Source organism: Hylobates moloch, unplaced genomic scaffold (genome assembly GCF_009828535.3).
Source record: "Hylobates moloch isolate HMO894 unplaced genomic scaffold, HMol_V3 SCAFFOLD_17, whole genome shotgun sequence".
Lineage (NCBI taxonomy): Eukaryota > Metazoa > Chordata > Mammalia > Primates > Hylobatidae > Hylobates > Hylobates moloch.
The window spans coordinates 75,623,971-75,636,580 of record NW_026652292.1 but is presented as its reverse complement, the minus strand read 5'-3'; the positions used below and the strand labels follow the sequence as shown (position 1 = coordinate 75,636,580).

General features: G+C 49.0%; 1 protein-coding gene across 1 annotated transcript in view; it reads right to left on the bottom strand.

Moving 5' to 3' along the window:
- Positions 1-12,610, bottom strand: part of SLC2A9 (solute carrier family 2 member 9) — a 218,513-nt gene that overhangs the window by 125,332 nt on the left and 80,571 nt on the right. Inside the window, exon 6 of the mRNA XM_058430106.1 lies at positions 4,842-5,029. Coding sequence (XP_058286089.1) covers positions 4,842-5,029 — 188 coding nt within the window. The remainder of the gene's footprint in view (positions 1-4,841; positions 5,030-12,610) is intronic.

Here is a 12,610-nt window from a genome sequence, read left to right as displayed (position 1 = left end):
ACAGGTGTGAGCCACCGCGCCCAGCTGCTGAACTTTAAATGCATCCTTTCATCTGTCTTCACCACCACTTTACAGCTGGGGAAACTGAGGCACGGGGCAGTCATGACAACTTGTCCAAGGTCCCATAACTCAACAGTTTAATGTTGCAAGTTGCATGCAGGCAGATGACTCCAAGCCTGGAACTCTTGACCACAGTTCAGGGTGGCCATATGGAGGGTCTCTTCTCAGCTTTCTCCCTATTCATCAGGACATAGCGAATTGCTGCAGTGAGATGGTCTCCACTTTTATGATTACAGAACATTTTAGATTCTTCCAATTTGATCTAGGAAGTGAGTTCAGGAGAATCTTTTCAAAACCAAAGTTATTAATAACTGCTTCTGAAATTGTAATTTAAGATTTTGTACAAAACTTGATTTGGGCTCCAGAACTCCTAATGATGGTTCAACAAATCAGATGGACCTTCATGTGGTTCCAGGCCAAAAGAGGGGGAAAGTACCACAGTTTTCTATAAACATATCTAAGGTTTTCATGTCTCCTTCCCCTTATTCCTCCCAGTCATCTCCCTTCCCTCCCTTCTACTCAACTGTTTCGAGAAAGCATAAGAAATCTGGGACTCTCTTAGGCACTAAGGTGACAGCAGACAACACAGGTCCTCATCTGCCCTAGAAGACTTCTTAGTCTAGCAAGGAAGGGAGGAGTACACAACGATTTCCCAAGTAAGTGGTTAGAGGAACACACCAGGAACCCTGTAATGCGTGGGCATCCCACCAAGTGCAAAGACCCAGGCAGCAGTCCACCGCCGGCGAGCACCAGAACCAATGTCACCAGGCCCATATGGCTCATGCACAGCTGGCACTCTTATCCTCTTTGCTCTTCTTTGACATCTATTTCTAACACACTTGGGTGTCCTGTTTCCCAACCAAGACTGCATATCAGGAAGCAGCAGATTTTGAAACTGCATGGTATTGAGAGAGGAGAAAACAATGCTAGAAACAGTCGTGCTGATGACAGCAAGTTTGGGAGGAGATTCATGCAAGCTGAGCAGCTGCCACCTGTGAGATATTTACATAATTCCACAGATTCCTCACAGCAGTTGTGCAAACTGAGTATTATCATCCCCGTTTTTCAGGATGGGAGACTGAGGCCCAGGGAAGTGATTATGATTGGCTTCTGTGTTTAAGAAAGAAGGAACCTGGAGGAAGGAAGGGTCATCCCAAGTAGATAAGAGAACCACCATGACCCTGGGCATTCTGGAAGATAAGGGAAGGTTCAAGAAAATGAAGGCTTCCCTACACTGGGCTTGACAATTGGTATTGATCCAATTTTCAGCCCAAGAACTCCCTATCTCCTGCCCTCGCCTCCTTTTCTCCCCCAGACACTCAGGTGCCCACCATGTGGCATGGGCTGCTCTGGTGCTGGAGACACAGGGTTGATAAGATGCAGCCTCCATCTTCCAGGATGGAGACCCACTAATAGCTCTTTCCAGGTGAGGGGAGCACAGTGGAGGGGCAGGAACTGCTGTGGCCACCCTAGCAATGGGGACGGGGATGGGCCTAAAGCCAGGAGCCTCTTTTCACCCTGGCAACAGACTGACACTCACACTGAAGCCTGGTTTTCATGCCGAGGACAAACTGCTCGAAAGGAAGGCAGCTGCCTAAAATAAGTCGCTTTAAGCGACAGGTCTAATTTTAGAGAACGGAATTTGAAAGCTTATTGTGTGAGGCAGGGGGAAAAAATAAAACAATCCAACACCAAAAAGGAATTTAGAAATAAATAAATAAATGTTGTTTATTCCAACTTTTGAATAATTTCTTTTTTCCTTTTTTTTTTTTTTTTTTGTGATGGAGTCTTCCTCTGTTGCCCAGGCTGGGGTGTAGTGGTGCGATCTTGGCTCACTGTAGCCTCCGCCTCCCAGGTTCCAGTGATTCTCCTGCCTCAGCCTCCAGAGGAGCTGGGACTACAGGTACCCGCCACCACGCCTGGCTAATTTTTGTATCTAGTAGAGATGGGGTTTCACCATGTTGGCCAGGATGGTCTCGAACTCCTGACCTCAGGTGATCCACCTGCCTCAGCCTCCCAAAGTGCTGGGATTACAGACATGAGCCACTGCACCCAGCAAAACTTTGAGTGACTTCTAAAGTACATGAAAAACATTCATCAGCTCCTTAGCATAAATATACTGAGCCATCTGTGATGTTTGCTTGACACAGAGGTTCTCAGCCAGGGGCAATTTTGCTCTCATGGGATGTTTGGCAGTGTCTGGAGCCATTTTTGGTTGTCACAGCTGGTGGGGCAGATGGTACTACTGGTACCTAATGGGAAGAGGCCAGGGAGGCTGCTGAATAGCCTAGGCACACAGCACAGCCCCTATGACAATGAATTTTCCAGCTCAAAATGTACATAGTTACGAGGCTGAGAAATGCAAGTTTGGTACAAAGTGCCTGGGTGGGCTGTCCAGGGAGTGCACCCAGCACCAGCAGGTGTGACTTTGTCTGTGCAGGCACCACCCCTGGGACCTTGGGCAAGCTCTGACCCTCTGTGAGCCACAAGTTCTTCATCTAGAAAATGGGGACGATACCACTTACCCTGTGGGGCTGTTTGGGGCTGGAATAAGATGACAAACACAGAGATGCCTGGCAGTATTTACAGATGTCTCCAGTGACAGGTCATGTCCCCCAAATAATGTCTGGGAAAATGAAGAAGACAAAGCAAGTCTTCCAAGGCAGCTGAAGTTTTGGATCCCAGGGGCGGTGCCTGCACAGACAAAGTCACACCTGGTGGTGCTGGTAGCTCTCTTTGTCCTGTGAATTTGGATGACAAGGCAGCAGGTACAGGGGAGAGCTGGACCACAGCACAGCCGTGATGCTGGCATTTGCCACTAAACAGCATGGATCTCTCTGTATGTAACACGGAAGAAGACTTGTCCCCGTGGCTGCCTAGGGATGGCCTGGGGACACAGCCTGAGTGACATGCATGGGGGTGCTCTGAGGGGGACCTTGGGGCCAGATAGCTAGGGCTCAAATCCTTTTACTATTCCTCACTGATTGACCTTGGAAAAGTTTCTTTATGTCTTTGGGCCTAACGGTGGGGCCTAATTCACAGGGCAGCCATGGGGACAGCTCCCAGCCCACTGTGAGTGCTACATGCATGTGCACTTGATGAGGTTTGCAGCCCAGTGAGTGAAGGCCAAGCGAAGGGGAGCAGCTGGCCCGGGTTTCTCACTGCAGATTTGTGTCCCACTGAGATGGGAAGCCAGGCCTCTGACTCTTCGTCCAGGTCAGGTAAAGCACGCTCAGCTAGAAATATTATCCCGACTTAAAGATTGAAGATCATCAACATGGGAGGGCAGAACACTCTAAGGCTGGGGCCTCATGACTGCTGGCTTTGGGAGCAGCTGAGATTTTTTTTCATCAGGTGCAGGTACACCATAGAGGAATTTATGAAGTTATACGGGGGATGCAAATGGGAAAATGATGTCCCCGTGGAGAATTGAATTTTGTTTAGAACTGATGGTTCTCAATGTAAATGCCTCGTTCACTACAGGTTCCATATTCGGTCTTTAAGGCTTCAGGTGTTAGCTTTAAGAAACAATTCACTTCCCCTCTCTACTCTCTGAGAACAAGGAGCGCCTCCTTGAGACTGTCTGGCACAACCTCGGTCTCGTCAACAGGAAGAGACAGCAGGACTCTCCCAGGATCACTCGGTTAATGTAGGTACAGCCACTGACCCAGGCACCTGCTCAATCTGCTGACTTTAACCAGACCAAGGAGAAAGGTAAAAGCAAGAAGCAGGGCGATCTCATTTCATCCCAGTGTTTCCGAAAATAGAACCAACAGTTGTTGAAAGGAGGTGGAACAACACTGTGGTTGTAGATTTCTATGCTGCTGTTTTTCCCTCTCTGGACAGGAGTGACTCCTCTTCACTTCACCTTCCCTAGACACCCCCAAACGCCCTCCCTGCCCGCCTTTGGAGGTGCTGGGCTCATGCTTATTTAGTATAACGGCAAGCTCTCTTACCTGGGGCCCTTCGGAAAGGTGCTGGCAGCTGCCCCTTCTCCCTCCCTCTGGGTTCAGCCAGTCTCCTCCCAAGTGACATGAGTGACCTCAGAGGCAGTTTGGATGCTTTATGCAAGAATCTCCTCTACACTCCCCTGCCAAGTGGTCGGCCAGCCTGTTTGTACACCTCCGTAGATGGGGAGCTCACCACCCCTAGAGGCAACCCATTCCATTTGTCAGAAGCAACAATAACAATAAAGATCCAGACTCTGCCTCCCTAAGTCTCCAACCAGGAATTCCACCTTCGAGTGCCCTCAAGGGAGAGGAGACTGCTGTGAACATCCAAGCATCTGGGGAACCTCATGGAGAGGCCTCCTCAGACTTCCCGGCCCGCAGCAGCTCAAGCCCCAGAACATTTCTTACTTAAAGTCTTGAGGTTTTTTTCAAGCCAAAGTTGTGAGTTGAAGACAGCCCAGCCAAGAGTACTTTTATTAAAATCATCTCAATGTCTCTCACTTCTGACTTCCTAATATCCATTTTTTAAAGAAATATGACTTTTAGACATGTCTAGGAATAATTAGTGACAGCATTTATTATAGGATATCTCTGTGGCTAGCGGCTGAACTGAACACTTTGCATGGATTGTGTCTTTCCATATTATGTGATCCCATTTTACAGATGAGGAAGCTGAGGATCAGTCAAGTTACATGGTTGCCTAATCGCATAGAGTTTGTGGCAATGACAGAACTGAGCTTTGAACCTGGGCATCCGGGGCCCAAGCCCTGAACCTCCCCACCCTCTGATCCCTCCAGTCATGCGAGGATGCCCACCGGCCCCAGGACTCACTGCGTTGAGGCCACAGAGCTGGTAGCAGGCCATGGTGACAATCACGGTGACCACCTGCCAGCGGACGTAGGGAGCTCTCAGCAGCTCTAGCACGGACACCAGGCGGATGCTCCTCTGCACGTGGCTCTCAGTCAGGACCTCCTCTACCTCTCGGGAAACGTCTGCTTTACCCAAGAATGTCTGGAAGGCTGCAAACAGAGGCACACATGGACTTTCAGCAGGGATTAGAGTGTCCATGATGTCTAATGCTGGGCCCTGCAGGGACGGGTCCCACCTCCTAGCCACACACCTTAGCTGGGGGTGGAACTTGGCAGGGGTCTTTGAAACTATGGAGTCCAAAGCCCTTGTTTAAAAATGGGAAAACACAGGCCCAGAGAGATGCCATGATTTGCCCAACATCACCCAGCTGGCTGGGAGAAAAGCTGAGAACGTGGGTCTCTTGACTGTCCCCAATGCAAGGCAGGGCACACCCAGAGTTCAAACCCATCTATACCATTGGGCAGTTGTGCCCCTGTTCATCTTTTGTTATCATTCCTGCCTCCAATGGCTGTTGTAATAATTGCATGATATCATATACATTCAACCGTGGCTCGGAGCTTCCCACACTGGAGCTCGTTTGCTGAATATTCACTAAGCGCCTCCTGTTTGCCTGGCTCATGAGTTCATCCTCATTGCAGGTGTCCTGAGAGCAGTAGGATGTCACTTGGCCAGGATGCCCTGCAGACCATGCTATCATGAAAAGAAGGATTGAGCTTAATGACTGCAAGGCCCTTTCCATGTGACCCTCTAAAACACAAGAAAACTTGAGTGGAAATAGTCCCAAAGAGTGAATCTTCCCAGGACTCAAACCCACCCTCGTGATTTATGCCTTTTCCATGTTGAACACTGCAAACTTCCAGCCTCAGAGAACCTATCTTTTTTTTTAAATGAAGACCTTAATTGTGCAAACCTCTATGAATGTGTGCTTGAAGGCGGGCTGACTGATTAGACCCCTGAAAGCACAATAATCAGATCATGGGGCGCACTTTTGGACACAGATATCAATACTCAGTGCTCTGATCCTTCTTCCTTCTGCAGGGAAAGGTGGCTATTGTGATGGCTCCTGTGGACAGTCCATTCCAGACACAGCAGGCAGCATCCCTAAAACATGGCTCTGCCCCTCAGGGCGTGTGAAAACGCTCTTCTTAAGCAAATGCCATTAAACTTGCTCCAGATTCTCCAAGAAGCGAGAACACTTCTGAAGGCTTTGGAGTGTTATTTCCAGCAGGGTACTAAAAACTGCTTCAGAATGTCTTTTTTTATGAACTATAATGTAATGCTGTCCCCAGCATTTATTAAGGGTAAATGAGAAAAGCAGTGGAATGAGCAATGTTTCTGTTTCATGCATTAAGTATAATATTTCTACTATTTCCTCAAAGTTCAAAATGCAACATCCATGTGATAACTCTAGACTTTTGGGGTAGAAAACTATTTCTTTCCTTCATGACATACATATTTTCTATTGTAAAATAAGGATAACTTCATAACCTATGTTTTTTTTTTTCTCTGTTCACCATGGCTGCCAGGAAGCTCTCAGACAAATCCAATGTTTAGCCCTTAACAGAATTTCCTGAAACAAAAAAATCTCTCTTCTTTCTCTTAAAATTTCCTATCTTCCAGCTCCATCCATGTCCCTGCAAAGGACATGATGTCATTCCTTTTTATGGATTCATAGTATTCCATGGTGTATACGTACCACATTTTCTTTATCCAATCTATCATTGATGGGCATTTGGGTTGATTCTATGTCTTTGCTACTGTGAACAGTGCTCAGCAAACTAACACAGGAACAGAAAACCGAACACCACATGTTCTCACTTATAAGTGGCAGCTGAACAATGAGACCACATGGTCACAGGGAGGGGAACAACACACACCAGAGCCTGTTGGGGGTGGGGTGGGGGGAGGGAGAGCATTAGAAAAAATAGCTAATGCATGCAGGGCTTAATACCTGCATGATGGGTTGATGGGTGCAGCAAACCACCATGGCGCACGTTGACCTATGTAACAAACCTGCCCATTCTGCATATGTATCCTGGAACTTAAAAATTAAAATTAAAAAAAAATTCCGATCTTTTCTTAAAGCTTCAGTTTAACCTTCCTATTGTATATATGTTTGTAAAGTGGGTGCTACTGTTTCAGAGTGACCCCCAGCCTATGAATGGGCAAGGAGGCAGTCCAAGGGCCCAGCCATTTCTACCCAGTGGGGGACCTCCTGCAATGCACGAGTTTCTCCAGAGCTCTCCCCTGGACTTGCTGAGACTTTGCCAGGGGCACTGTGGCCTGATAGATCCTCCTGCCCAGTTCTTCTCCCATCCTTGTCACTTCCCAGGTGTTACTCTCCATTGAAACTTCTGCACTCCTAACTTGTTCTCAGACCTGCTTCCAGGAGAACCCAAACCTGCACCAAGGACTTACCTGCTGAGGCCTCCCACACCCTTCAGCCCCTGCCTCTTCAGTGCCCTGCAGGACCCTGGCCCAAGCAGGCCAGCCTTCTATTTCCCTAACTGCCAGGTAAGCCCGCCCCCCACCCCTCCATGACTCCCTCACTATTTTCAATCACTCCTGACAACGGCCTGCTGGGATTTAGGCTTGGAGTCCTCCCTATTCCACATGCACCCTTTCTGGCTGAGGGCTCACAGATATTCTTTTGAAAATAGCAAACATAGAAGACTGAGCTGGAGTCCTGAGGGGGCACCAAGGAGGGGGCATTCCAGGCTGCCAGAGAAGGCAGGGGCACTCCCGGCAGGAAGCAGAAGGATGGAAAGTTGCCTCCTATTCCTGGCACTAGGGAAAAGCAAGAGACATTCTGTAAGGTACATGGATGTGCTTTGGTCAAGGAATAGGCCGAGGCAAACATCCAGGCCAGAATGACTCAGTGAGTTTAGGTGCGCAGGTGCATACTCCACTTGTTATATAACCTGTTTGTGTAAGTTCATACTTGGCTTGGAGCCACTATTGTTTGGGAAGGTATAACTGCCCTGCTGACACCGTATGGGGGCTCTTGGGTATGGCTTCACATGACTCTTGTGCAGCTGCTGGCACCGAGAGAAAGAGAGAGAGGGATAACCAGAGCCGTTCATCTTGCAGATGGACAGAGGGGAGCCAGGGCAGGGTTCGGCACAGCACAGCATGGCATGGCTCGCGCTCATGCCCAGAGAGAGAAAGAGTTAAGCTGCCGACCCTGAAGGCAAGGGAGAGCTGGCTGTGCAGCTGAGCGTGGGAGCAGCCGGCTCAAGCAGCTGAGACAGACTGGACAGTGTACGAGAGCTGCTGATGAGAGAGGTGCTGAGTAAAACCATATTCACCTGCTTACGCCCCCCACCCCGAGTGTTTTTTCAGCTACCTGTCCATCCACCCACCCTCCTTGAGCCTTAGTTGGGGCTGGAACCTGACACATTCATCTGCACATCTGGCTCTTTCCTCAGTCTGGAATATTCTTTTGACCTTTCTGCACTTGGCTACTCCCCTCGTTCTTTGAGCCTTATCTCAGACACCTCCAGGAAGCCTTCTCTGATGCTTTCCTGGCTGGACGACAAGGGAGGAGCAAGCCGAGGAGGGCCTTGAGTGTTTGCATGGGGATGAAGTTCCCGCCCACAGGTCACAGGGGGTGGCAAGACCAATAGTTCTGAGAGCCCTGAAGGTGCCAGGCATGGGGCTTGGGAGCTGGGCATATGGTGATTAAAAAAAAAAAAACCCAGATTGTCCCATCCTCTGGTCCAGCCTCATTATCTTATGACCAACAAGGAACAAAGACAGAACCTGGTGCATCAACTTGCTGCACGTGTTCCTTGTGTCCCTGTAGCCGGCACTGCATGCCACCCATGTCTCTCCTGCACATGGACAGCTTCCTACGCCCAGTACCTGTGCCTCTCTACCTGCGGCTTTCCCTGGGCACAGGTGTGTGCTCAGCCCTCAGCAGTTAACACCCCCAGCAGGAGCCTTCGGTTAAGACAAAGCTGATGTTAACAGAGGTATACCTAGCTTCCTCGCAGACATCTGAGTGAGTTCTGCACTGTCCCCCAGAGGTGACTGGGTGGGTGGGGTCCCAGTTGCCCACAGCTGACACCTGCTCATTATTGAACCTCAATGCCTCCTCCACTTCCCTGTCCCATTTCCTAGCTGGGGAAGTGATGCTTCCTCAATTGCATCCTCCGTTTCCCTGTCCCATTTCCCAGCTGGGGAAGTGGTGCTTCCTCGAGTCACCTGTCAAATAAACTTCCCATCTTCAAAACCTTGACTCAGGCTTTGGGGGCACCTGACAACAATCACAAAGTCACCTAAAGGAGATGCCTGTGGTCACATAACCCAGACACTGCCTTCCGTGTCTGATTTGTGTGATCTAGTGACTAAGCCCCTTCAGCATCTACAGTCCATGTGCTCCTCTCTGCCTGAGCCCAGGCCTGCCTTAGCTCAGGCCTCAGCCTCTCCCTACTGGGCTCATTATCCCCAGGCTCATCCCCAGGAAGACGATTGGGCCACTCTTCTGCACACAAACGTGTGCTGTCTTGCCCCTGCCAGCAGGATCCAGTCCAAATTCTCATCTGCCATGCAGAGCCTCCTCCCACAGTCCCTGTGGCATGTGGAGGTTCCCCTCTTCTCTCTTGGCTGCTGCCCTGGAAAAGGCACTTGTCCTCCATCCCAGACACCCCCATGGCCTTGCCTCTGTGCACTGCTAGTGCTGTTCTTTGTGTCCAGAACACCCTGCCACTTTGTTGCTTGCCTAGGACATCCTTTTCTGAGGACCCCCTCAGCAATCACATCTGTTGGAGACCATCCCTGTCCCAATGATGGCTAATCACTGTCACCCTCTCATCTGGGTCGCTCTTGCACCTGTGTCTGTCTCTCTTAGGCACTTTCGCTTTTGTCTGGGGCGTTCTGTCTGCACACCTCCTGTGCCCACCCCGGGAGCACCCCCTGAGCAGGGGCCCTTTAAGGGATGCTGTGGTACCGTGGAAAGGGGTGGGCCTTGCAGTCGGAGCAACTTGGGCTTCACACCCAGCCCTGTCTCTGCTAGGACACCCCGGACTAGTTACCTATTCTCTCTGCTCCATGCTTGCACTTCCACGAAACAGAAATCATAAAACCTACCTATGAGGTTGTTTTGGGGAATAAAATCCATGTGTGTTAAGTGTTGGCACATAATTGGTGTTCACTAAACAATTATTTTATCTCCTCTCTGTTGAGCCTGACAGAGAATGGACATCCAACCCATGTGTTTTGAAGGAAATAGTAAAAATCAAGACTCAGGTGACAGGGAAGGAGAAGGAGCATGTTATAAACATAGAAGCGGGGGCGGGCTGAGCAAACAGGAACAGAGGAAAATTATGCTAGATGTCAACCAAATTGAATCAGCAGGGGGGCCAGGATCTGTTCGGTGTTCTCCCTGCTGTTCTGGGCATGGTGTGATTTTCCAATGGCAGGCTCCCCATGGTCCTCAGACACCTTCAGAGCACAGCAGAGTGACAAACACTGATGCATTTGGGGGTGGCCCATACAAGACTGCAAGGAGGTGAGACTGAGCCCGCCAGCCTCCCTCGGGGTCCTGAGAGAGCCACGCTGTTAGCACAGGTGCCTTCCTGGCCTGGAGACCCCTCCAGGTGGCTGTACACCTTCTGAGCCCACCCCTGGGAGTGTCCCCTGAGCAAGAGCCACTTAAGGGACATTGCGGTACAGTGGGAGAGGACAGGCCTTGGAGCTGCAGAAACCTGGGCTTCACATTGTTCAGGGCCAATGGGTGCTCACCAATGCAAATACACATTGTCTGGGGCCAATGGGTGCTCACCAATGCAAACACACATTGTCTGGGGCCAATGCATGCCCACCAATGCAAACAAATCCTGGCTGCACCATTTTCCATCTAGTATGATGCCAGGTGAATTACTTAATGTTCCCATGCCTGAGTTTCCTTGTCTGTAAAATAAACATAATAGCATTGATGTTGTAACCAGTGTTCAACGTTGGCACACACAAAGTCCCCAGAATGGTACCTGGCTCTTGATGAGCAAGGAGCATTATGAATATATGTGCTATCACTGTGGGGTACTTGATACATTCTCCCTCTCCCTTTCATCTTTAGCCTGGCAGTGGGTACAAAATACTATAACCTTCTGTTGTGGGTTGAATTGTGTCTTCATAAACATATGCTGAAGTCCTAACCCCTGGTAGCTGTGAATGTGAACTTACTTGGAAATAAGACCTTTGCCAATATAATTAAGATGTAAGTTAAGAGGAAGTCATACTGTAGTAGGATGGACTCTGGATCCAATATGACTCTTGTCCTTACAAGAGGAGAAGAGACACAGATAGATACACACAGGGAAGGCAAGCGTGTGATCACGGAAGAGAGGTTGGAGTGATGCAGCTGCAAGACAGGGAGCACTAAGGACTGCTGGTCACCATTGGAAGCCAGGAGAGGGAGCATGGCCCTGCTGGCACCTTGACCTTGACCTTGGACTTCTGGCCTCCAGAACTTCTGGCCTCCAGAACTGTGAGGGAATCCATTTCTGTTGTTTGATTTTTTTTTTTTTTTTTTTTTTTTTTTTTACAGAGTTCCGTTCTTGTTGCCCAGACTGCACTGCAGTGGTGCAATCTCCACTCACTGCAACCTCCGCCTCCCAGATTCAAGTGATTCTTCTGCCTCAGCCTCCCGAGTAGCTGAGATTACAGGCATCCGCCACCAAGCCTGACTAATTTTTTGTATTTAGTAGACATGTGGTTTCACCATGTTGGTCAGGCTGGTCTCGAACCCCTGACCTCAGGTGATCCACTCGCCTTGGCCTCCCAAAGTGCTTGGATTACAGGCATGAGCCACCGCGCCCAGCCCCATTTCTATTGTTCTAAGCCACTAACTCATGGCACTTTGTTATGGCAGCAGCCACACTTTATCACCTCTTTTATCACCTCCTGCTAGAGCAAAGTGCAGAACAACCTGGAGGCCTCTTCCCTCTTATGATCAGGGGCTCGGGAGGAGACAGGCAAAGGGACTTCGTGTGGAGCACAGGGCAATAACCTCATATAAGTTGCATGCCCAGAGTGGCACTGAGCTTGTTCTCTCTTACACAGTGCAGGCCTCATGCTTCTAAAAATAGGAGATTTCATCAAAGCATTTATTTTTCAACGACTAATGGAATTTAAGAGGAGGAAGTCATTGGGTTTTTAACTTAGATTCAGTGTCTTTTTATTACCCACAGCAGTCGGATCCAAAGTAGGGTATGTAAGAAGGGTTGTAGGAGGAGATATTGGAACTCCTATTCATAGTTTTATAACGTTTTATTATGGACTGAACCTGGAGCCTTCACATGGCCTATGTGACTGGGGATCAGGTCTCCACTGTGTGGAGAAGCTGAAAGGGTGCCTTTGATCTGTCTTTTGATATATTGCTGTTTACTTGTGCAATTTACCAGTTAGCAGATTTGGGAATGGTAATATTTGGTTTCAATTGAATTAACCGCAATGAATGTACAGCTGGCTTGTAAAGAATCCCCAAAAGCTGAGCATAGCAGTACATGCCTGTATGTAGTTCCAGCTAATCTTTTTGGGAGGCTGAGGTGGGAGGACCTCTTGAGCCCAGGAGTTCGAGGCCAGCCTCAGCAACATAGCGATACCTCATCTCAAGAAAAAAAAAAAACCCAAAAGAAACCACAAATTAAAGGTAAAACTAACAACTCCCACACAAAAAAAGACAGGACAAATCAATAGTGGAACTCGCTATCTCCATTCCAGGTGCA